The sequence below is a fragment of the Pteronotus mesoamericanus genome, unplaced genomic scaffold (assembly GCF_021234165.1).
Source record: "Pteronotus mesoamericanus isolate MK-2021 breed Mesoamerican mustached bat unplaced genomic scaffold, CSHL_Meso_final contig_702, whole genome shotgun sequence".
NCBI lineage: Eukaryota > Metazoa > Chordata > Mammalia > Chiroptera > Mormoopidae > Pteronotus > Pteronotus mesoamericanus.
Genome location: NW_026555239.1, coordinates 1,730,190 through 1,755,377, shown reverse-complemented (window position 1 = coordinate 1,755,377; position 25,188 = coordinate 1,730,190). Strand labels below are relative to the sequence as shown.

At 38.6% G+C, this 25,188-nt stretch overlaps 1 protein-coding gene across 4 annotated transcripts in view; it reads right to left on the bottom strand.

Annotated features, from left to right (window-relative positions):
- TNRC6B (trinucleotide repeat containing adaptor 6B) overlaps window positions 1-25,188 on the bottom strand; it is a 234,991-nt gene that overhangs the window by 35,429 nt on the left and 174,374 nt on the right. For 3 of the 4 annotated variants that reach the window (XM_054582413.1, XM_054582412.1, XM_054582414.1), the window contains 6 exons: window positions 22,934-23,109; window positions 19,460-19,534; window positions 18,353-18,398; window positions 16,932-17,080; window positions 15,642-15,812; window positions 11,392-11,517 (listed from right to left, as the gene is read on the bottom strand). In XM_054582413.1, coding sequence (XP_054438388.1) covers window positions 11,392-11,517; window positions 15,642-15,812; window positions 16,932-17,080; window positions 18,353-18,398; window positions 19,460-19,534; window positions 22,934-23,109 — 743 coding nt within the window. The remainder of the gene's footprint in view (window positions 1-11,391; window positions 11,518-15,641; window positions 15,813-16,931; window positions 17,081-18,352; window positions 18,399-19,459; window positions 19,535-22,933; window positions 23,110-25,188) is intronic. The other variant, XM_054582416.1, reaches the window with a different exon arrangement.

The following is a 25,188-nucleotide window of genomic DNA, read 5'->3' as shown; positions in this document are numbered from 1 at the left end:
CCAGCTGTTTCTTCTCTCTCCTCTCAGAGACGCTGAGTGTTACCAAGTAACTAAAAATTTTGTTTGACTTCCTATTTTAAGTGTTGGACCCTTAGCAGATGTGAGCACACTGCTACTGTGCATTTTGCCTTTGCACTAGTTTTATGGCCAACATGAGGGACACACCCTTTACTATTTTCCCCAAATAACAACTCTTCAACTCTCCTTTGAGTTCAACCAAATGGTAACCAGTGCGACTTAATTTAATGTCTCTGATACAATGGTTATAATTTTCCCATATTAAGATTTTTGGGGGTGGGGGTAAGGACTACACATGTAGAAATATCCTACACTATCTATCAACACTGTAATTCCAAACTGGAGTCTTAGTCCACTATACCTCAGTGACCCATGAAATCATATTTACTATCTTCAGTGTAACTCAATATTTAATTTACCAACTGCACTGGGTTGAACACTGTTTCCCTCAAAATTCATGTCCTTTTGGAATTCCATACTGTGAACTGATTTGGAAATACGATCTTTGTAGATATTATCAAGTTTAAGATGAGGTCATACTGGATTAGAGTAGCCTAATCCAAAGACTCGTTTCTTTGTAAGAAGAGGGCAATTTGGACACCGAAACAGAGAAAAAGTCATGTGAAGACAGAGAAATGGGGGAAGAGTAACATGTGAATGTGGAGACAGAGACTGGAGCAACACGTTAATAAATTAAGGAATGCCGAAGGACTTGCCAGCAGCCGGCGGAAGCCAGGACAAGGGCACGGAATAGATTCTCTTTGACAGCCTCCAGTAGGAACCACCCCTGATGACACCTTGATTTTGTACCTCTAGCCTCCAGAACTGTGAGAAAATAAATTTCTGTTGCTTCACGTTTTCTAGTTGTGGTAGTTTCTAGGAAAGAAACTAACACAGTGACTACTTAAGCCCATGCTGTCCAGCACCAACCACATATCTTATGTGGCTCCTAAGTACTGGAAACAGGGTTAATCTAAGTTGAGATGTGCCTTAAGTATAAAATACACATCGGATTTCAAACGCTTGGTATTAAGAAAAAGTAAAAATTTCAACAATAATTTTAAAGCATTGATTACAGGTTGAAATGATAATTTAGCCATTCTGAGTTAAAGAAAATAATGTATTATAAAAATTAATTTCATCTATTTCTTTTTATCTTTTTAAATGTGGCTACTGCCCCAGCTGGTATGGCTCAGTGGATTGAGTGCTACCCTTTGGTTCACAGGCCAGTACTCAATCCACTGAGCCATACCAGACAGGGTCCCAGGTTCAACTGCCAGTTTGGGCCCTTGCCTGGATTACGGGCCAGGTCCTCAGTAAAGGGTGCACAAGAGGCAACCACACATCGATGTTTTTCTCTCCCTCTTTTTCTCTCTCTCAAAATAAATAAATAAAACCTTTTAAAAAATGTGGCTACTAAAAACTTTAAATTACATGATGTGGCTCATCTATATTTCTATTGGACAGTGCTACCCTAGGCCATCAGCATTGTTTCTAACTTCTTCCAATGTTTTGTTCCACATATGATCCATGTGAAATCTCCTCGCTTTGTCTCCCAATCTGCTGGTCTCTAAAATAAATAGCCATTGTCTGAACTTTCATTTCTCCCCACTTCTTCACTCAGTTTCAAAAGCTCTACTGAACAATGAACATGCCAAAAATTGGACAACCTGGGTGAAATGGATAAATTTCTAGAAACATACAATCTTCCAAAACTGAATCAGGAAGAAGCAGAAAACCTGAATAGACTAATAACAACTAGTGAAAATGAAGTAGTAGTTAAAAAACTGCAGACACAGAAAAGCCCTGGTCCAGAGGGAGTCACAGGTGAATTTTACCAAATACTCAAAGAAGAATTAATACCTCTCTTTCTCAAACTATTCCAAAAAATTCAAGAGGGAAGACTGCCAAACTCTTTTATGAGGTCAGTATTACCCTAATCAAAAAACCAAGTAAAGACATGATAAAGGAAGAAAATTATAGGCCAGTATCTCTGATGAATATAAATGCTAAAATTCTCAACAAAATGCTAGCAAACTGAATCCAACAATATATTAAAAAGGTCATACACCACGCTCAAGTGGGATTTATTTCAGGGATGCAAAGATGGTACAATATTCACAAGTCAAAAATGTGATGTATCACATAAACAAAATGAAAGACAAAAATCACATGATCATCTCCTATCAATAGGTGCAGAAAAAGCATTTGATAAAATCCAGTACCCATTTATGATAAAAACACTCCACAAAGTGGGAATAGAGGAAACATACCTCAACGTAATAGAGGCCATATACGAAAAACCAAATGCCAACATCATACTCAATGGGCAAAAACTAAAAGTGTTTCCTTTAAGATCAGCAAAAAGACAATGCTGTCCATTTTCACCTCTCTTACTCAACACAGTACTGGAGGTCCTAGCCACAGCAATCAGACAAGAATAAAAGGCATCCAAACTGGAAAGGAGGGAGTAAAACTCACCATTTGCAGATGACACGTGCACATAGTGTACATAGAAAGCCCTAGAGGCTCCATGAAAAAAAAACTTGACATAATAAGTGAACTTGGCAAAGTAGTGGGATACAAAGGCAGTATTCAAAAATCGATGGCATTTCTGTAAAACAGTGAACTATTAGAAAGAGAAACTAAGAAAAAAAAAATCCCACTTACTACAGCAACAACGAAAAAATAAAGTATCTAGGAATAACCAAGGAGGTTAAAGACCTGTACTCGGAAAATTATAGAACACTGAAGAAACTGAGAAAGATACAAATAATTGGAAGCATATACCCTGTTCTTGGATTGGAAGATTTAACTTATCAAAATGTACATACTACGCAAAGCAATCTACAGATTCATTGTTAATTCCTATTAAAATACCAAGGGCATATTTCACAGATCTAGAACAAATACTTCAAAAATTTATATGGAACCATAAAAGACCCCAAAGCCTCAGCAATCTTGAGAAAGAAGAACAAAGTTGGAGGGATTGCAATATCTGATATCAAGTTATACTACAAAGACACTATAATCAAAACTGTCTGGTGCTGGCAATAGAACAGATACATAGATCAATAGAACTGAATAGAGCGCCCAGAAATAAACCCATGTCTCTAGGGTCAATTAATATTTGACAAAGGAGGAAGGAGCATACAATGGAGTAAAAAGAGCCTCTTCAATAAATGGTGTTGGAAAACCTGGACTGGTACATGCAAAAAAGAAAAAAGAGACACGAGACCACCAACTTACACCTTACACCAAAATAACCTCAAAATGGATAAAAGCCTTAAATACAAGTCATGATACTACAGAAGTCCTAGTGGAGAACACAGGCAGTAAAATTTTAGATATCCCATGGAGCAACATTTTTGCTGATATATCTCCTAGGGCAAGGAAAATAAAGGAAAAAAATAAACAAATGGGACTGCATCAAATTAAAAAGCTTCTGCATGGCTACAGAAACCATTATCAAAATGAAAAGGGAAACGACTGTATGGGAGAACGTATTTGCCAATGATATATCGGACAAGGGTTTAATCTCCAAAATATATAAAGAACTCCTATGACTCAACACCAGTAAGGCAAACAATCCAATTAAAAAATAGGCAAAGGACCTGAATGGACATTTCTCCAAGGAGGACATACAGATGGTCCACAGAAATATGAAAAAATGCTCAACATCACTAGCCATTAGAGACATGCAAATGAAGACAATGAGATATCGCCCTCACACCTGTCAGAATGGCTATCATTAATAAATCAACAAACAAGTTCAGGCGAAGATGAGGAGAAAAAGGAACCCTAGTGCACTGTTGGTGGGAATTGCAGTCTGGTGCAGCCACTATGGAAAACAGTATGGAATTTCCTCAAAAAATTAAAAATGGAACTGCCTTTTGACCCAGCCATTCTACTGCTGGGAATACATCCTAAGAATCTCAAAACACCAGTTCAAAAAAACTTATGCACCCCCTTTCTTCACAGCAGCACTATGTACAATAGCCAAGTGTTGGAAACAGATCAAGTGCCCATCAGTTGATAAATGGATTAAAAAAGTACAGCGCATTTACACAATGGAATACTACGCAGCAGAAAGAAAGAAGGAATTCCTGCCCTTTGAGACAGCATGGATGGAACCAGATACTATTATAGTAAGTGAAATAAGCCAGTCGGTGAAAGACAAATACCATTTCACTTATAAGAGGAATCTAATAAACAAAATAATTTAATGAGCAAAACGGACCCAGAGACATGGAAACAGAGAACAGACTGACAGCTGCCAGGGCAAAGGGGGGAGGGGGGAATGGTGGAAAGATGGGGAAGGGATTAGTCAAAGAAAATGTATGAATGACCCATGGACATGGACAGCGGTATGGGGATGGACTGTGGGAGTGTGGGGAGTGGGGTGGGCTGAATGGAGGGGAGAAAAGAGAGAAAAAACTGTGATAGAATAAACAAGAATTAAAAAAAAAATAAAATAAAAAAGCTCTACTGAACAAATCAGCTTGACTCCTGATCAACATATTTCTCTTGAGAATGTATGCCATCCCTTGATAAGAGCCCATTCGTTATTCCCTTATGTTACTCTTCCTACTACTCAAAATTAGCTAAAAAAGCTAGCATTTGGAGTACAGCATGGCCATGACATAGTAACCTAGAGAAATTTGTCTGAGGAGAGAAATTTAAGAATATTCAGAGCAGCACTGCTCGTAACAGCAGAAATCTGGAAATAGCCCAAACGTCTACCAATAGTAGAACTAGTAAATAAATGATGATGTAGGCATATAATGAAATATTATATGAACCATAACTGCCAAAATCAACGTGGGGAAAATCTCAGGAACATCAGTAGTAAAAAAAGCCAGAGAAGGCTATATACTGTATGATTTCATCACATAAAGTTAAGGTAAAATAAAACAACCTATTATTTAAAGATAGACACAGAAAAACTACAAAGAGAGAATAACGTAAGATATTTTTATAACTTAACTTAAATGCCAGCACCTCATATGTTCTACAAGTTGACAGTTAGAGAGACTACAGAGGTTTCACTTTGAGGACTTCCTGTCTGGCTTCGCTCAAACTTCTCCCTTCTTCAGGTTGCCTATGTACTGTCCTCCACTGAATACAGAAAGACTAGAGAGGAGCACCACTGGTTCCTGGCAAATAGCTATTCGTACCTGGGTTGCAGGGTAATTAAAGTGCAGGTTTGCACATTCCCATAGCAGGGAGTTAATTATTCTGGCTTAAAAGCCATCAATCTCCAGCTGGGTTGGAGAAAGTGAAGAGCTAGTTGGAGCCAATATGGCATTTAATGAAGCATTGCAGGTGCAAAATGACAGCAATTTAAAAGCAAGACAAAAGCCTGCTAGAATGTGTTACTTTCTGAATATCTGAGTAAGGATGAAAAGGCAAGGTAGAAAAACTCATTAGTTTCAATGTATTCTTTCTACATTAACATTAAATATTGACTGACACTTTTAAATCGTTAACATGGATGTAAAATTTTAAAATAATTATCAAAAACTTTAAATGTTTATATGCTTTGGCCCAGTAATTTCATTCTGGGCAATTAAATTCAGAAACAATTTAATGTCCAATAAGGGGAAGGAAAATCAAAGTAGGTCTACCCTTAGAGAACATTATGTCTTCTTGATTAAGAATGATCAACATGAAGACTACATAGTAATAGAGGAAAACTCAAAGATGAAAAAAACAGCAGGATATAGTGACCATGGATGTAATTATGTGAAAAGCACACGTGTATGTGGAACAAAGTCTGAACAAGAGTCTTTGTGGAAATAATCCCTATCATTACAGCTGGCTGGGGTTTCTGAAAGAATTTTTTCTCCATATCCAAATTTTCAGTGTGGCTATTATAGTCTTTAGAATATATATATATTTATATTTTCACGTGTGTGTGTGTATGAGGGGGGACCAAAACAATACCCAGAATTATCTTCTGGAGGACAGGCACCTTGTAGTACAGGTATCCTCCGTTAGGCAAGTGTTCTAGGAACCCATCTGTATCAGCGTACCAGCTGTATCAGTGTTGTGAGAGACTGCTTTTGGCTTCAGTGAATTTTTTCTACCAATTTTATGTAACAACTTTATTGAGATATAATTTATATTTCCTTTTGAATTTTCAAGTTTTAGCTCCTACATTTAGATAAAAAAACTCATTTCTTTTATTTTTATGTTTACAGTTGTTCCAATGATTTCCCACTTTGCCCCTCTCCACCCAACCTGCCCCCGACTTCCATAGTCAATCCCCGCCCCGTTGTGTATGTCTATGGGTTCTTCATTAATGTTCCTTCACTAATCCCTTCACCTTCTTTCAAACAGTCACCCTCCCCTCCCCTCTTATTGCTGTCAGCTTTTCTGTGATTCTATGCCTCTGGTTTTATTTTGCCCATTAGTTTATTTTGTTCTCCAACTTTGTTCTTCTTTCTCAACACTACTGAGGCTATTTGAGGTCTTTTATTTGGTTCCAAGGTTTTAGTGAATTTTTTTTGAAGACTCTTTCAATCTGTTTTGCTCATTTCTTGATGAGTGATTTATCAACCCACCTGCCCACATCACACTGAGTGTTCAGCAGTTTTTGATCAAAAAAAAAATGGCATGGCCCCATGCCCCACCCTCCCTATTCACTTGATCTTGTCCCAAGCAACTTTTTTTTTTGTTTCCCAGGTGAAAAGTCCTCAAAAGGAACATTTTGCCATTGTGGAAGAGGTCAAACAAACAAACAAACAAACAAAACGGCAGAAGGACTAAAAGGCTAAAATTGCGTCAAAGTCTTGATAGACGTATTGCATGAAATGGTAAGTACTTGAAGGTGACTGAAGTTTGAATGTGTAAGAACATACAATTTTTCATAAATGAATTGTTTTCTTTGTTTTCCCCCATACAAGGTGTGTCTGGAAAAAGCCCAGCCATTGTTAATACGAGAATGGTTTGTACATTGATGTAACCTGTCAGTCAAAGAGAGTGGACTAGAATATGCATGTGTGAACAATGACCACCTCACTGTAGTAGCCAGTGGGGATGGCAGACACCACTGAGTGAGCACGTGTCCTGTGTGGCCATCACATTCAAAATGGCTGAGTAGAGCAATGAATCTGCATCAAATTTTGTGTTAAGTTTGAACATTCCTCCACGGAAACTATGTGGATGTTTCCAAGGCTGCAGCTACGGGCAACTGGTGATTGGCAGCTTCATCATGACAACGTGCTTGCTCATGCATCACATCTTGTGCAGAGTTCTTTGGAGAAACATTGAATCACGCAGGTGACTCAGCCCCCCTACAGACCAGATTTGGCATCTTGTGACTTCTGGCTTTTCCCAAAAATCATCTCTGAAAGGGAAGGGACTGCAGCCCTAGCTGGTGTGGCTCAGTGGATTGAGTGCCGGCCTGTGAACCAAAGGGTCGCCAGTTCGATTCCCAGTGTAGGGTACATGCTTGGATTGCAGGCCAGGTCCCCAGTAGGGGGCAAGTGAAATGCAACCACACATGGATGTTTCTCTCCCTCTCTTTCTTCCTCCCTTCCCCTCTCTAAATAAATACGAAACATCTTTGAAAGGGAAGAGATTTCAGATTGTTGATGAGATTCAGGAAAATACGACAGGTAGCTGATGGCAATTGGGACAATTGTGTGAGGTCCCAAGGTGCCTACTTTGAAGGGGACTGAGGCATTGTTATCCTACCTACAATGTTTCTTATATCTTGTATATTCTTTATGTATGTCTCTATTTTTCATATTAAATGACTGGATACCTTCTAGACAGCCTATATATATATCTCCAACTGCTTTGCTTTTTAAAATATGAAAATGCCAGAAAAAATGACTATTTCACTATTTAATATTCTGCCTTCATTACAAATTAAATAAATATTAACTACATTTTGCTAACAACAAATTTTAAAAATGTAGGAGAACACAAATACTTTTCTTTTCCAAATAGAAGAGATAGTTTGGTCATAAAGAGATTTGCAGCCCCTAATTTCTTGGACTCAATTTAACTGTGCTTTCCTATTAATTCCACTTTCTAAGTTGTTCAGAAATGTATCTTCCCATGACTTGACACAAATTTATTGAGCTCAAAATCCATGCCCTGCACAGCTGTAGATGTTCAGGATCCAGCAGTGAACAAAGTAGTCACATGCCTTGCCACTGTGATGCTTATTACACTCCAGGCGGGGATGGGGAGGGGACGACAAGGGAGTAATAATGTTGTGGTGAGGTACTGAACACAGCCTGGACTGGAAAAGCCTCTCTGACATGGGCGCATTTCAGTGGAGATCTGAAGGAAATAAAGATGGGGTTGTATGGCAACCTGGGGGAAGAGCGACCCAGAGTTGTGCTCAGTGCACTGGGGCCAGTTAGCAGGAGAGGCGTGAAGAAATGGGATAGTGGCGGGTGGGATATAGATGTCACCAAGAGCATTAAGACCCCAGTGAAGAGAAGGCTTTGTGTTCTCAGGGGAATGGGGGAGGGCAGTGCACGTGCCATGAGAGGAGTCCCAATAAAGTCGTAACATGCTTTAACCTTAACTTTCTACGTTGATGGAAATGTTCTGCAGCTGTACAGTTCAAATAATAGCCACTGACCAGTTGTGGTTAAATTTAAATTAATTAAAGTAAAAAATGCAGTTCTTCCATTTGACTAGTCACATTTCAAGCATTCACATGACTATACTGGACAGTGCAGTTTTAGCAGAACAGTCTGAATGCTGGGTGAAGAGCAGGCTCAAGGCAGGTAAGTGCTGAATGAAGCAGAGCAGGGACCAGTCAGGAGGCCATTTCTAGGAGAGAAATGGTGGTGGCCCAGCCAGGGGTCATACTAGAGGGGGTGACAGGGAGTGGTCAGACTCTGGATGAAGTTCTGAAGGGAGGATTTGGTGCCAGACTGGATCTGGACTGTGAGAGATGCACAGCTGGCTCTGAGGTCTGGGGCCCGAGCACTCCAGAACGAGAGCACTTGCAGAACCGGTGGAAGAGGATGTTTCTGAGATGTTTCTGAGGGAGTGGGAAATGAATTCAGAAGTTCTGTTTTGGACATGTTAACTTAAGATGCCTAAGGCGTCCTAGCAGAGATCCCCAGAAGTCTATGGAGTTAAGAAGAGAGATCGAGGCTGAAGACACTACTTTGGAGCTCTAAGTATTTAAAGTCGTTCCCGAGGGTGAGATCACCTAGCAGTCGCTGTAGACGGTGAGAAGAGGTTTGAGGTCTGAGGTTTAAGACTGGGGCACTCTGATGCTTAAAGACTGGGGAATGAGGAGAAACTTACAAAGGAGCTGGAGAACAGGTGGCCGGAGAGCCAATCGAGAGCCAAATCAATTAAGTGTTTCAAAAGAGAAGGGAGAGATGGACTGGGTCAAATGCTACTGGTACACTGAGTAAGAAGAAACCGAAGAACAGACCGTTGTATCCCAACACAGATCTCAGCGGCGACCTTCACAAAAAGGTCTTAATTCCAACTGGCACTGAACTCCTGGACTTCTGGACTGACCTCACAACAGATCTCCTTTGCTTTAGTAACTGCCATTCAAACATGTCCTTTATATTACTGTCTGTGTTCTCTTTCTAAAACATAAATTCTCCTACATTGCCACTCAGCTAAAAAAGTCTTGTCTTATACTATATGATCTATAGTAGTAGTAGCCAAACTCTAGGGTACACATAAAAATGACCCTTGGGTGAACACGCTCCAATACCCAAGATTCAGTCAGTATATTAGGAGAGACCTGGGAACTCAAATTTTTTTTTTAAGTGACAGTCTGAGTAATGGTTGTACGCCATGCAGACCAAAAGACAAAGTCCAAACTCTAGGAGGGCAAACATAAAATCTTTTCCAAATTTGGTCCCAAACTTCTTGACTAGTTTCTTCCCATTCTACTCTGGACAGCATCTATTTGCTTCCACAACCTAAAACTAATTATTCAAATAATGCATTTTCCTCAACGTGACATATTCTTCCAGGTATTATTCTTGCACAAGCTGTGACTCATGCTTTAGGATCCAGCTTAAATGTCACTGCTACTGTGAGACCTTGCCCAGCTCCCCAAACTCTGTGAAGCATTTCTATACAACATTTATCACACTATTTTCTGACTCTTCTTTTATCACTACCACCAACTCCAGGAGGCAGCAATGTGAGACGCTGTTTTCTTCATCTATGCATTGTCAATACACTATCTGGCAGGCTGCAGACATTCAATATCCATGGACAACTGCTGATCTCAAACCAAGGCACACTGGAGAGTGCTTCAAGAGTTGAAGTGCTGCCGCTGCAAGTGCTGAGGAGGTCAGAAGCAAGTCTGCCTGGAGGACATACTGCTACCTGGGACTTAATGTATGACCAGAACTTAAGAGAGTGCAAAGGTGAAGAGAATCTAAGGAGACTCCCAGACAGGACCATGAAGATGGGGGTGGGGTGGGGGGGGGGCGCACAATATTTCTTCCTCTATTAAGACAGATGTAGACTCAAGGTCAAAAACAGGATTTGAAATCTATAGATTATGGTTTCAAATAAATATTTTAAGCTTTTGTCTTAAAATACATTTCAAAAAACTGAACAAAACCTGACCCATTACAACCTGTTGGCTGGATCTAGTAAATGTTCCACCCTCTTTTATAGATGGGACTCAAAGCTCTTGCTCTTACTTAGTTCATCAGAGTAACATTCTAAGGAGATTAAGGTCACACACTAAGTCCTTACACAAGCTTATCAGCTTTTACTTGTTCCTAAGACCATTTTCTCACAAAAGAGGTATGAGGGACAGTCTGTCAAAGTATGTTGGCACAAATCTCTTACCTGTATCCACCAAACAACTTATTTCGTATCTCCTACAAGAAATGGACCTACAAGGTTCCCCTGGTACCCAAAGACTATGTCTTACAAAGCTGCTGTATGAATAAATCTCTGATACTTCTTTAGTTCTAGAACTCCCCCAGAGCACCTAGCTGCATTTGAGCAAATAGCTCCTCAAAACTTTTCAGAATAATCCAGAACCTGGCAATTCTCTGGTCCATCTATGGGTGAATCCTTGAAAGCAACCAATTTCTGAATATTGATATGAAAGAATTTATAAAGTAGTTTTAATCATATGCAATTAAAAAACCAATACAGTATTAGAAAAATATATAGATGTAAAAGGAATATATAACCATAATGTTTTTATTCAAAAACATATTTTATATGCAAAATATAATAAAAATGATTTAGTATTTTGTTTTAAAAATCTTGATCCCTGGCATCTGGGTTTTTCAAATTTAAGGTTACTGTTATTCCCTTTGTGCCCACAAAACCAGTCACTTAACGGTAGCCACCTGGGTGGGACTGACTTTTGAATTGTAGAAACACACAATTGCTTACCTGGGGAGAAATAAACTGCGGAGGCACTTGCGCCCGGAGACTAGGAGAAGAACTTAGTGGCTGCACTGGTGTGTGCATACCTCTCGATTGTGCTGTGCTATTTCCAAACAAACCATGATTGCCACCCTGCAAACATAACAGCAACAGTAAGGCTTTTTGTTAATATTAGAAAACGCAAATAAGAAACAGTTCAGGTTTTCCATCCCTCAGAAGAGTCATATCCTGTGTTCCATGGAATCACAGAATTTTATACCTGCAAAGTTCCTGATCTTGGAATGCTCAGGAAAATTATTCAAATTCAATCATGGGCATATCATTACTACCCACGTAGCCTGATTACTTCTAAAAACCAAAAGGGTTAAATTTAGTCAAATGTTAGAAAATGTACTCATTTTTTTTCCTTGTAATTAAAGGTACAGGCAATATAAGATTTATCTCAGCTTTCTTTTTTAAGATTGGGTTTACCAATTTTATTCTCAAGCTTTATAATTTGAGACCTGAGGCACCTGAGTAAAAATGCAGGCTTATGAATAATATCATTGCAAAACAACACATGATATTAATTCTTTGCACTGGTTAGTTCAATCACAGTATCAGCGGCATCCAATTATGAGCCCAGCTCCATGAGAACCCTACTCCAGCTCTGAACACCCTTCCCTGTCCTGGGTCTGCTTAGTCCCTTCTTCGCTAGATGAGGAGGTCTGAATCAGTCACAGAGTGAGATTAAAAGAATGGGAAAGAGAGAAAAATAATTATAGGGACACCAAACAAACATTACTCACCTGTGATTTCTCATTCAAATGTTTGACTATTAGTCTAGTTAAAAACAAACTTAACTCCCTGATTTCTGGAGGACCAACTCACTGGAGCACTGTTTAGACTGTTCCAATCAAAGAGCTATAGAAAGTGAGGTGACACAATGGCCCTTCCTTTCTGCAAAGTCCTTCAGCAGAGACACCATGCGATACTTGACACTCTGCTCCCCCTGACTGAGGTCGTTTCCTATGCCACCTTCACTTGGTATCTTCAAGGCCCAGCTCATCAAGAATGCTTTTCTCAAAACCTTCTTCTTCATTTCACATTCACATTAACTAAGCCCACCTCTATGTTCTCAAATACTTTAAAACTGTTTTGATAACATCATCAAATCATATTATAGTTATTTTCCATTCTGTCTTTCTACCACCAGCTTAATACCTCCTTTGTTGTATTCCCAGAGCTCCATAATGCCTTGGTCTGTAGAATGAGCACAGTATTAGCAAACATCCACGACCCACCAATTTCATATACCGTATTTTTGCTGTGTATAATGTGCACACATGCTTTTGTGTGCATTATACATGGGATTGTTATGCCCATTATCATACCCATGGTACGTAATCATCACATCCATGTATAATGCACATCCTATTCCCCCCCCAAAAATCTGGGCAAAACAGTGTGCATCATACACGGCAAAATACGGTACTTGAAACCATCCCATTGAGCATTGTCAGTAAATACAGCTACAGCAGTGCTTGTACCAAGTATACACAATGAACGGAAAGCGCCACCATCATCTTACCCCCAGAATCGTGGGAATAAGGTATGTTGAAGAATCTTGTAATGGCACCATTAAGTTCTAGAACACTAAAGACATTTTAATGGCTTAATGATTAAAAATAGATTAAGGGCTGCTACAGGGAAATTAATAAACTTAAAAGCATTGAAAATAAAAATGATTATGAACATAAAGTAGAAATAGCAATCAAAAATCTATATATATCTCAAAAGAAAAATCAAAGAGCCACCATGAATTTTAAATCTCCCAAAGGACTGTTTATACCTGAAGAGACCTTTATTTCTAAAAACTCTAATATCTCTGCTTCTCCTGTCTTACTAATCAAATTGTCACCCTAAGGTAAAAATGCTCAGCTGTAACTTTTCTGTGATCTTCATAGTCAGTAGCTTAGTTACAAATCATTTCCAGGAAAACAGAAAACATTTATTTTGCTAAAAATATTCTGCAAAATCAGGATGGCTAAGTGGGCTATGGTGTTGTGTGCAGACTATTTCATCCTCACACTGTACTAGCAAAGTAATAATCTTGTTATTACATGTTAATTATTCATGATCTGGTCCTTGAATGGTAGGGTTTCTGGTAGCTAAAGTCTTTGCCATGTTTAGTATTTTGACAAGTCCAAAACTTCTTTGTGAAATTTCAATCTCTGTTTTGGTAAGAAGTATTAAAAGGAATTGCTATTTTTAGTTTCTGTAAAATCAAGGCCTACTTTCCTATTCCCAGTAGACAGATTCTACCCTTCTTCCACCAAAGATACTAGATTTTCATTGTCAAGTGTTTCTAAAGCCGTATCAAGCACTTTGATATATCTGATGTGGTGAATATTATAGATAAGTCAACAGTAGTCTACCAAAAAATACCTTCTCTATTTTTCTTCTGTATATTTTTTTATATGGAATCTTGGCACCACAAGCTGGTCATTTTCTTGGCTCAGAAGTAGCAATTTTACACAACAATGTATTTAGTGGCAATCATACAGATTGACTCTTTTTTTCAAAAATTGTATTTAGAAATTAGGAAAATGGTTCTCCGAAGGTTGTACACATATTTATGGTGGTTTACCTGGCTATTTCTAAACAATTACTATTATAGGTGAGGCTTCTATGATTACCTGACTTCTAATAGTTATTGGTGAAATCTGTCACAACTACAGTGTTTAAATTAGAAAGGTATAAATTAAAGTTATCAAGCTGATTGAAATCTTATGATTTGAAAAGAAAAACCTTAAGATTTAAGTCTGCATTAAAAAACACTGTGAAAAAACATCACCATATTTGGACTAAAACGTGTGTTATCAACCTGGTTCACGATAGACTTTGCACAGCTAGTCTGGCTGGCCTGTTATGCTAGTTTACGTAATAAAAACATTTGATACCCATGTGATCCTGGAAGCATATTTACAGTTACCATTAACCAAGTGTTCTTTCTGCCTACTTCATATTTTCTATACCTCTATCCAAAACAAGAGCCCCCCCAACACTGATATAATTGGTTTCTTCTATGTTTATATAAGTAATACATATCCATGTCCTCTGTGGAAACATTAAGAGAAACAGTGAAATACAAAGGAAGAAAACAAAAAGTTACCTATAACTCTCAATTCAGAGGTAACGATCCAAACACATGAATACAATATATTCCATTCTAAAAAAAGTGCTAAGGCATCAGTTAAAAAGCATATGAAAGACCTATATGTATCCTGAGGACTATGGTGTAAGAGGTGTTTTAGATCATTCTTTAATTTATATGTGAAAGTCATCATGAGGAAACAAAATGAATACAATGAAAAATTAAATGTCCTTCTCTCTCATCCTGAGGTGCAAGTCACACTGACAATTGCAGGCTCACAGAACATGACTAGGAAAGTTATCATCGCTGGAGTCACTGTCACCAAAAGAACTGTCTCCATATTCCTGGTTTCCTTCACAAAAACTACAAGAGGGCTCCTGTGGGGCAACAGACAGAGGCCTGCTGCGTCCCCTCAGCCCCATGGAAGTGAGTGGCATCACCGTGCCAGCCCTTCTAGCTTTGCTTCTACGGCACGGCCCTTCCTTGGGGGATGGGCGGATAAGACCCTGGGAAAGAGGCCGCTCCAGGCCGAGGGGAGCACTGCCACATCTGAGCAGCAGCCAGTCTTCTCAAAGCCTAGTTATCTTATAAAGTTACCTCTATCTGGGTAATTGTTATATTCTTATATTTAAAGACACTAGATTTTAAGATGCTATAACCCTCAAATACTTAATCTTACTAGTTTCGCTGCTATCTTCCAATTAGCAGTTTATTAAATTGAAAAGACCTCAAAAGTATTTGTACTTGATATTCACTCTAAGGTTAAAAAGTGGCAAATATGTTGCTAAATTAGATGATATAAGGTACCTATGTAGCCTCTTTCACATTTTCCTAAGGCAGTTTTTAGTTAACTTGAGAGTAGGGAGACTCATCCCCAAATGTGAACTTACGACCAAAAATGAGTAGACAAAAGAAACAGATTTAAAATAAAATCTATGTTGAGAACAATGAAGAGAGATGGGTTCTATGGGCTGAAAGATCTAAAGCCTATATTTAATAGCATTCTGTGCCTTCAGTAATCAACAAATTTCCCAAGACAGACAAATGATGCAATAAACTGCAGACCAGGGCCAAGGCGAGGCCACAGCCAAGCAGTTATAAATTTGAGAGGCCTCCTTACTTGTCTAGCAGCGAAGTTTTGGGGGTTGAGCCCTGTGCCGATTGCTCCAAGGCTGACGTTGGGTAGTGTGGAACCAGAGGGAGACAGCTTGTAGCTGGGAGAAGGGGAGAAGGGAGAGCAGGGAGCCTCATCCCCAAGGCACCCATCTTGATTGGAGAAAGGCAAAGTCAGCTGAAAAGTAGTAGTTAGCCAATCACAATGAGTGTTGGTTAGTGAAGCACCAGAATGTAAGAAGGGAAAAGAGAGAAAACACTAGGAATAAACAAGTTAGAGTGTATTAGCAATAAACCGGAGAGAATTTGGATCTGATAATAATTATCACACTTTGCCCAACAGACACCATCTGCCATCCTCTTTGACATAGATTTTTCTTATCCTCTAAGTTAGTAACACATTCTATCCATTGCACGAAGACAAAAATTGCCAGACACTTTATTTTTATGCATCTAATATTGATTACTCTTTGTGGCTGCTGAAATAGAAGCCAGAGTAATCTTGTGAATATACTGCTGTCTGAATTGGCATCAATGGTGTCAAAAATGTGTCAGATTTAAAAATTTTTATTTTAACTGCTTTCTGAAGACCACGAACCCTGTAAGCTGATATTCTGACTCAAGGAATAATCTCCATTAGAAATGTTAAAATTCAAAACAAATGAGTATCAATGACTTGTTTAAATCAGATAGTTGAGAATTTGAAATTATACCACTGTACTATATAGATCACGAGGGAAACTGAGAAAGATCTCACACTCACACACACACACACACACACACACACACACACACACACACACACACACAAACTCTCTTAGAATAGTAAAGGAGAATGTTTTGGGTCATCTTGACAGCTAGGAGGCAAGGCCTTAGGAGACACAGAGTATTTGCACAAAATCTTGAAATTTAATTTGTAAATGCACAAAAAGGAGCGGAAAAAAAAGAATTCAAAATAAAGTTTTCTCTAAAATTTCTTCTACCTGTTTTGAGTGTGCATTTCCCCCACCCCATGGAAAGTTGGACAATGCCCCCCCTCCAAACTTCATGAATTTTCCAAAAACTTAGACCTTCTTCACAATACTCACACCCACATCCAAAAGACAGATGGTTCAAGCTTCTGCCTAATCACCTGCTGACATCAACTGTTTTCATGTCACCATTTAAATCAGGTGATATTTATGTTTTGTTAATTAATTTAGTGCAGTAATTCTATGCTTCCTCCTGGAATTAATTATCAAAAGACAAATAGAAACCAAAGTGGTCCTCATGAATTATCTTAAATGATTCAACTCACCTTCTCAAAATAAGGCCCACTATCTGTGGTTCCCATGTCTTTGGAATTAGGTGGACGGAACCCAGATCGATCCTTTCTTATGATATCATTAAAATCCCCGAGATTCATTGCTCGCTTGTCCACATCAAATTTCTTATCTGTAAGGCTCCCTACAAGGTAACACAGAAGGAGTAAAAATTTCAAGAATCATTTTCTCCCTCATGACCAAGCTACCCCACTCTCCTCCTCCCTGGGTGCTGAGTGTAACTCCAGAAGAGTTCTTAATGGTTCAGGCTCCTGGTGATCCTCCCTGGAACACATGTGGGTTCTGTTTTCTTTTTTCCCCCAATTAAAAAAGAAAAGAAAAGAAAAAAACAGAATGCATCAGTTGTAGTTTGTTGTCTGTGGAAGACTGAAAGAGGGCCTTAGGGCTAACCTGGTTAAAAAACAATTTAGACTGGTTACTGATATGCTTGATGAGGATGTCTTGCTCATAAAGTCAAATGTCCTCCTGTTGCTAATATAGCATCTGTTAGAGATAAATGGTTGAGGGTCTGAAACACAGTTATTAGTAATAAAAAGATTCAAGTCACCTCCAAAATTTAGAACCTGAACACAGGAGATGGTATGCTACATTACTGGGCAATGCCACTTCCCAGGTGCAATGGTTATTTCTGCTTTTCTTTCACAGCTCTGTATTTTTGCCACTGTGCACTAACAGGATTAGTGCCTTAGGAAGCTTTGGTCTTAATTATTCTCATATTTAAAATACCACAGACCAAAGACTATGTCCTTATTAACCAGGACTGTTTTTATTTTCTTCCTGGCTTCAGGGTGATCAATAGCATCCTTTGAAGATCCCACAGAGGAAGAGCTGACCCTGCATCTGCTCCCCTGGGAATGGGAGAGTTTGTCAATAATGAAACATCCCAGGGCAGACAGGACTGGTAACCTGAGAGCTGAGTCTGGCAGGGCCACAGGCATATTTTTTTGGGCCACATATAGCATTTAAAAAAACTTGAATTAGTTTCCAATATTTAAGAATCAGGATATCAATAGATAGCTGAAATTTCTTCTGGCCTCTATTCAAAAATCAGAAGACCTGGCAGAGCTGAGCTGAGCTCCCCCACGGCAACAGCCACTAAGAGCTTAGCAAGGCGGGCTCCTTTAGGGACACATATGTTCCCTTCCGCTAACCAGGGCCTGCGCGTTCCAGTTCCTTATACCTGGCACACACCACTCATTTACATTGCTTTCTTGGCTCTTGCAGTCATTTGAGTTTTCAACCCCTACCTAGTGTCTGGCAACAGTACCTCTGACAGAGTAAATGTTCAATGCTTATGTCTATTGAACTGCACCCATCAAACTCAAACTGAGAAGGGGATCCCAACAGGATGCTGTCAACAACCATATCCCATTCGTATTAGTGGAATGATACACACCTACAGACAAATCCATTTTGCTGCTTGGATTATCTTCAGCTTGACTCTGAAAAGTAAAGGAGAGTGAGGCAAAATTAAAGATTTGAATTAAATGTTTGAATCACAGAAGAGATGGCATTATTCATGTAAGAGTCACATCTTACTACTGGCACTATACAAGGTCCTTTGGAAAGAAGATGATACCATTTTTTGCCCTGACCAATGTGGCTCAGTTGGTTGGGCATCATCTCGCAAAGTGAAAGGTTGCTGGTTGTATTCCTGGTCAGGGCACATACCTGGGTTTTGGGTTCAGCCCCTGGTTGGGGTGCATACTAGAGGCAACCATTTGATGTTTCACTCTCACACTGATGTTTCTACACCCCTTTCGCCCCACTTTCCCCCTCTCTAAAAATAAATAAATGAAATCTTAAAAAAAAAAAAAAAAAAAAAAAGACGGTAACATTTCTGACTAATTTGATTGCTGCTGCCTATATTCCTAAATTCAATTTTCACATAACATTAGCTTCACTAAATCTATGGACAGAGCAATAGCTAAACAGCTGCTTGTAGAAATAAACCCCTGTCCTCAGGTTCCAGTCGGCTCAGAATCAAATTTCACAAGTGGCAGCCAAATGATGACAACTTCTTCTCGTGACTTGTCAAGTCATCAAATCTTGAAATGTGCAGCCAAGTCAAAGTCATTTGTCTTTTGGCAACCAGGGACAGGCTGTCCCCATAATGTTCCCAAGAGATTAAAAAAATTAGAAATTCTACAAGAATTGCCTATATAATTAATCACAAATAGTTTATCTTGCTGTTATCCTTTTAAAAATGATAATATTAAAACTGGTACAGTAGTCAGAGAAAACTATATAAATTTTAAGTGCCTGTCTCTTTCTTCCCTGTCTAAAGGCTACAAGGATTATAAATTAAAAACAAAAACAAATGTTAGCCTTTAAATATTGGAATATTTCATTAAGAATTAAAGAATAGAGAACAAATACTGTTTAATCCAAATCAGGAACATTGCTTAACCAGTTTCTAAATCTGTAATTTTGTACTATAAGTGGTCTTAAAATTTGTACTAAAAGTTGGGATACATTACACATATGAAAAAATAAAACTTACCAACAATCCCATATTTGAAAACTGTTTGGCAAGAGGATTCATCCATGAATCATTGTTTCCTCCTTTTAGTGAGCACTACGGAAATGAAATATGTAACCTCAGAACCAAATAATTCATTTTCTTTTCAATTCATATCTGAGTTACATAGTACTGACTGAAAATGTAAAACCAAGAGTTTACCTTTTTGAACCCTAATTATTCCTTTTAACTCTTAGTCTAAAAGAGTGATAAGCATGTTATTTTGTCACAATGAACTAGAAGTAACTGGAAAAATATACATTCAATATCAGATTTTCTGAATTATAATGTTTGCATGCTAATAGTTTCCCTTTTAGTAGCTTCTTATACCCGAAGCCAGTTGATATCAGGAGGAAAACAAAGTTTGATGCCAGTGTATGCTATCTGGAAAGAAGCCTAATTACACTGGTTATTATTTTCGGTGTGCACCCATGCTGTAGCAAATCATCTGTTTGCTTACCAGTATAAAAGATATGGGTCCTCAATGGGAAAGAAGCCTAGCTGGTCTTACTGAAAAATAAGGCAGACATGGGTTTTTGTTTCTTTCTTAATGGGACAAATTAGTTTCTCCCCTGAACAAAACACTGATCACCAGCTTCACTTTTACTTCTTGGGAGAAAGCAAGTGGAACTTACGATGGGGGCTTGCTGGCACTTTGTACATTCTGTAGTTGAAAAATTCTGTTTGTGTTCTGATGGTATTTGTCATATCGATTTTATTATTCTTGAAAGTAATAAGGTACTTAAGTTCAGTTAAATGTTTTAAGGTAAACCCTCATTGGAGAGAGGGGAGAAGTGGTAGTTACTGTTTGATGGGCACAGTGTTTTGCAAGATAAAGAGTTTTATGGACAGATGGTGGTGACGGCAGCACAACAATGTAATATACTTAATGCCACTGAACTGTACATTTAATAACAGTTAAGACAGGACTTCCAGCCAAGATGGAGGCGCAGGTAAATACACCTGGCCTCCTTGCACAACTACAGCAAAAATTACAACTAGATTACAAAATGAGTATCACCCAGAATTGTCAGAAAATTGAGCTGTGTGGAAGTCTGACAATCAAGGATTTAAAGAAGCCACATTCATCTAGACATGTGTGCTTTTCTACAACAGGCCATGCTACTACGACAGGAAGTCAAAGCAGCTCTACCTAATACACAGAAACAAACACGAGGAGGCTGTCAGAATGAGGAGACAAAGAAATATGGCCCAAATGAAAGAACAGAAACCACAATGAGATATCACCTCAGACTGCTTTAAATGGCCATCATTAATAAATCTACAAACAAGTGCTGGTGAGGATGAGGAGAAAAGGGAATCCTAGTGCACTGTTGGTGGGAATACAGACTGGTGCAGCCGCTGTGGAGAACAGTATAGAAATTCCTCAAAAAAAAACTAAAAATGGAACTGCCTTTTGACCCAGTGATTCCACTGCTGAGATTATACCCTAAGAATCCTGAATCACCAATTAAAAAGAACCTAAGCACCCCTATGTTCACAGCAGCACTATTTACTATAGCCAAGTGCTGGAAACAGCCTCAGCGCCCATCAGTAAATAAAGTGGATCAAAAAATTGTGGTACATTTACGCAATGCAATACTATGCAGCATAGAAAGAAAGAACTCCGCCACTCTGTGACAGCATGGGTGGAATTGGGGAACACTATGCTAAGTGAAATAAGCCAGTTGGTGAAAGACAAGTACTGTATGATCTCACTTACAAGAGGAATCTAATGAACAAAATAAGCTAGCTAACAAAATAGAACCACAGGCATGGAAACATGGAGCAGACTGACAGTGACCAGAGGGAAGTGGGGAGGACAACGGTGGGAATGAGGGGGAGGGACTAGCAGAAGAAAACGTATGAATGACCCACGGACATGGACAACAGTGTGGGGATTGACTATGGAAAAAGGGGAAAGGAGATGGGCAGAGGAGTGCAAAGGGGGAAAAACTGGGACAACTGTAATAAAATAACAATAAAAGTAAGAAAATTCTTCAAGAACATGGAAAAATGATGAAGATAGTAGATTTTATGTTAGCTGTATTTGATGACAATTTTTAAAAAAGGCCCTCAATATGAAAAGTCAGAGTCATCACTCACTTAGCAGAAACATTTAATTCTCAATTACCTTAATTAAGTCTCAGTGGTTACCTGAGTGGGCCAGTATTTTTTCACTCAATTGCTTCCTTTCAATCAACAGTATTCTGAACTATCTTTCAATTTGATTTCATTGTTAATTTGTAAATAACAACAACAAAAAAGCCATAGCATGCTCGACAACATGAGTACAAAACTGCTGAATACTACCTTCCTATTGTGACTAAAACAAGAAAATAAAAGTCCTTAAAAAGGGAAATGAGTGCTTAAACAAAATGTCTAATAGCAACAACCTGTATTCTTATGCTATAAAAGAGTCACTGTATGAAGAACAAAATTAATATCCTGTAGGTTAATGGGATGAAGGCACAGCCCTTAGCCAGCTGAAGACCTAAGATGACATCTGGTATTTGAAACCTGGGAGGACATTCATTGTTAAGTGTTTCATAGCATAGCAAGGCTCCCGTGCTGAAAGTAAATATATGGCTGCCCATTTCTTATTTCCATCAATTTATCTGTGGAATGAAAGACTGTAATGAAAAAAGAGTGCTTCTGCTGAGAGTAGTTCAGGTTTGAAGACTACTGATCTAGATTGAAAACTGAAGTTCTCCCATGGACAAAGCCAAAGTGGGAAAGGATTCAGGGTGGGAGGTGAGGGTGGGTGGGGCAGGGGAAAGTGGTGGCGGGAAAAATGGAGACAACTGTATTTGAATAAAATAATAAATTTAAAAAAGAAAAAAGAAAACCAAAACTTCAACAAACTATGCAAATCCAATGAGAAACTGAGCCGTTCTAAGACATGCAAAGGGAAAAGTTGACAACACAACCTATCACAGGAGGTATATAAATCACTTAGTTGCTGCAGCAGGGTTACGCACTGGCTTCATTTTGTTGGGAAAAGGGTCTGGGCCTTGGATTTCCTGAATTAGAAAAAAACCAGCCATGCCGATGCCACCTTACTTTGGTTTCTATACATATTCATGTACTCTAAGGACTTCCTTGGCGTTAGAACACATAAGCATAAAACATTCAGAAAGAGTGCCTTGAAAGCTTCCAAAGAATAATTATAATATGGAAACTAAAAGTAAAAAAAAAGAAACAAAACCAAAACACAAAAAACCAAAACAAACCCAAAAAACTCCTATCTTTGAAAATTCCATTTTACCTATTGCAACAGTTCTGCAGTCTGTGGTTTCGAAGACATGGGGAAGGAAAATGAGGGGTAAAGAGGAAGTAGTTATTTGTTACAAGTAACCTCAGGGACTCCAGCTGCCCTACTTCTTCCATTAAAAATTCTCAGTTCTGCCTTCTAAGAACAAATAAGCAAGCTCAAATATTTCTAAAGCAGGCTACCTTCATTTGTTTTTTTCCTCCTTGTCCCCAGCTTGCTGAGTTGTGGGAGGAAGCACTTCCCTGAGAGCCGGCCGTGTTCCAGACTCCTCCGTCATCCTCCTCTTCCCAGCTGGGATGGCGAGTTCCTGTCACTGGCCCGTCACTCTCCCCCCAGCCGTCTTGCATAGATTTGGAATCTTTAAGAAAAGAATGAATAAACTGTATGCAATAGCTATATAACAATAAACACAATAATCATTCCTTGTAAATACAAAATGTAATTTTATCTAATAAATCTATATGACAAGGAAAATATTATTCATATGTTAGAGAGCAGGAAATGGGAACCCATGAAAGTTCAATGATACAGAGTAGGTTAAGAAACCACAGAATTAAGACCTACTGACTCCTCATTCAATGATCTTCCCCTTCTACAAAGTTTACGACAAATTCCAAAACTGGAAGAAACCTATTACTACTTAAAAGAAATTTCCCATTTCAATTAAGAGAAATCTGTTCCTCGTAAGGATCATGCTTTACCTTCCTAAAAGTACATTGTGTGATTTATAATGGACACTTCAAATATGAGGTATGAGAAAGAATACCTGTCTACCTTGTTTGGTTAAGGTTAAGAAAAAAACATGAAAAAGGGAAGAAAAAGAGAAAATATTGTTAGATTTCACATATCAATATTATGGTGAAAGAGAAACTCATAATCATAAAAATTTGAACATTATTAATTTATATACTTGAAATGTGTTAAATGCTAAAAAAGATTCTAGGCAAAACAATGTGTAAGCAATGTCTTCAGACCTTAAACCTTCCACCTTAAAGAACCGGTGGAAGAAACTGGAAGACAGAATGGGGAAGGAAGGAAGGAAAACAGAAATCACAGATGAGGGGCTCTAACGTTTGAGAAAGTACAATGTCAGTATCCAACTCTACCAACATCCCCATCTAAACACAGATCTTTAATTTGGAGATTGGAATAAATCCTTAACCTCCTTCTAAAAATACTATATGAAACGGAAGGATACATTTTGTGGTAGAGACTCTATAAAATGATGGAAGAAGGGAAAATGCACTATCTTGCCTAGAAACCTCCACCCACATCCTCACTTTACCAAATGATAGAACATTTATGGAAGAGGTAGTTATTTGATTTAAATACCTTCATAGGAAGAGTCTAAAGTTAAAAAAGTGACTCTTTCCTTGAATGATGATGCCACCCCCTAGGACCAGGCCTATGACAGCCATGAAGGCACCCATGAAGGACACAGAGCACAAGGCTGTTGGTGTCTTCTAACTGCAGCACCATCCCCCCTGCAGGGCCCAAGCGAACCTGATGGATCCTCTCTGGGGTTCATCCAGCCTTACATGAAAGGCTTTTTGACAGGAGAGCAAGAGGCAGGGCTTTGGGGCTATTCTCCCTGCTACTGGAAATGCCAATGATAACAGGGTAGTTTCTTCCACATATGAGATTATTCATTATTATGTAAGCATAGGTCTTATACTACCCTTTGACAAGCAACAGAAATTAAAAAGCCAATATAAATAACATACTGACCCTTTTATAAAAACAAAAACGTGCAAGATAAAAAAGATAACTTATTTTTAGGCATAGATATCTGCAGACTATGAACAGTATCAGTTGACAGGCTGGGATGACTTCAATCCCTTCCTGAGTATTACACATTCAGAACACCCAGAGAAAGGTTACCTACAGCTATGATACAGATGATCCTGTAGAGTAGAGAACATTTTTAATATCTAGAAAAAAGTGAGGTTTTTAAAAAAGATTTTATTTATTTATTTTTAGAGAGAGGGGAAGGAAGGGACAGAGGGAGAGAAACACTGACGTGAGAGAAACATCGATTCTCCCTCTCCCATGTGCTATGACCGAACCCGCAACCAGGCATGTGCCCTGACCAGGAATCAAACTGGCGACCTTCTGCTTTGTGGGATGATGCGCAACCAAGTGAGCCACACTGGTCAGGGCAAAAGTGAAGGTTTTTATGATGAAAGAAAGGTGATTTTGAGGCTGGGAAAGACATAAAAATCCTGAAAGTACTGCTGAAGTACTCCTATGTGCCAAGAGTCTCTCTTCATGTCTTCCAACAGCTTTTTGAATCTATTTCAAGTCTACAGAATGGTTGTTCCCATGACAATACTACTGATTTTACAATGAAGATCAAAGCCTTTATAAAGCTGTTTCTATGAAGTGGAAGAGAATACTTAATTTTAAAAATGCAGTCAAGTTATATATAGAATATACC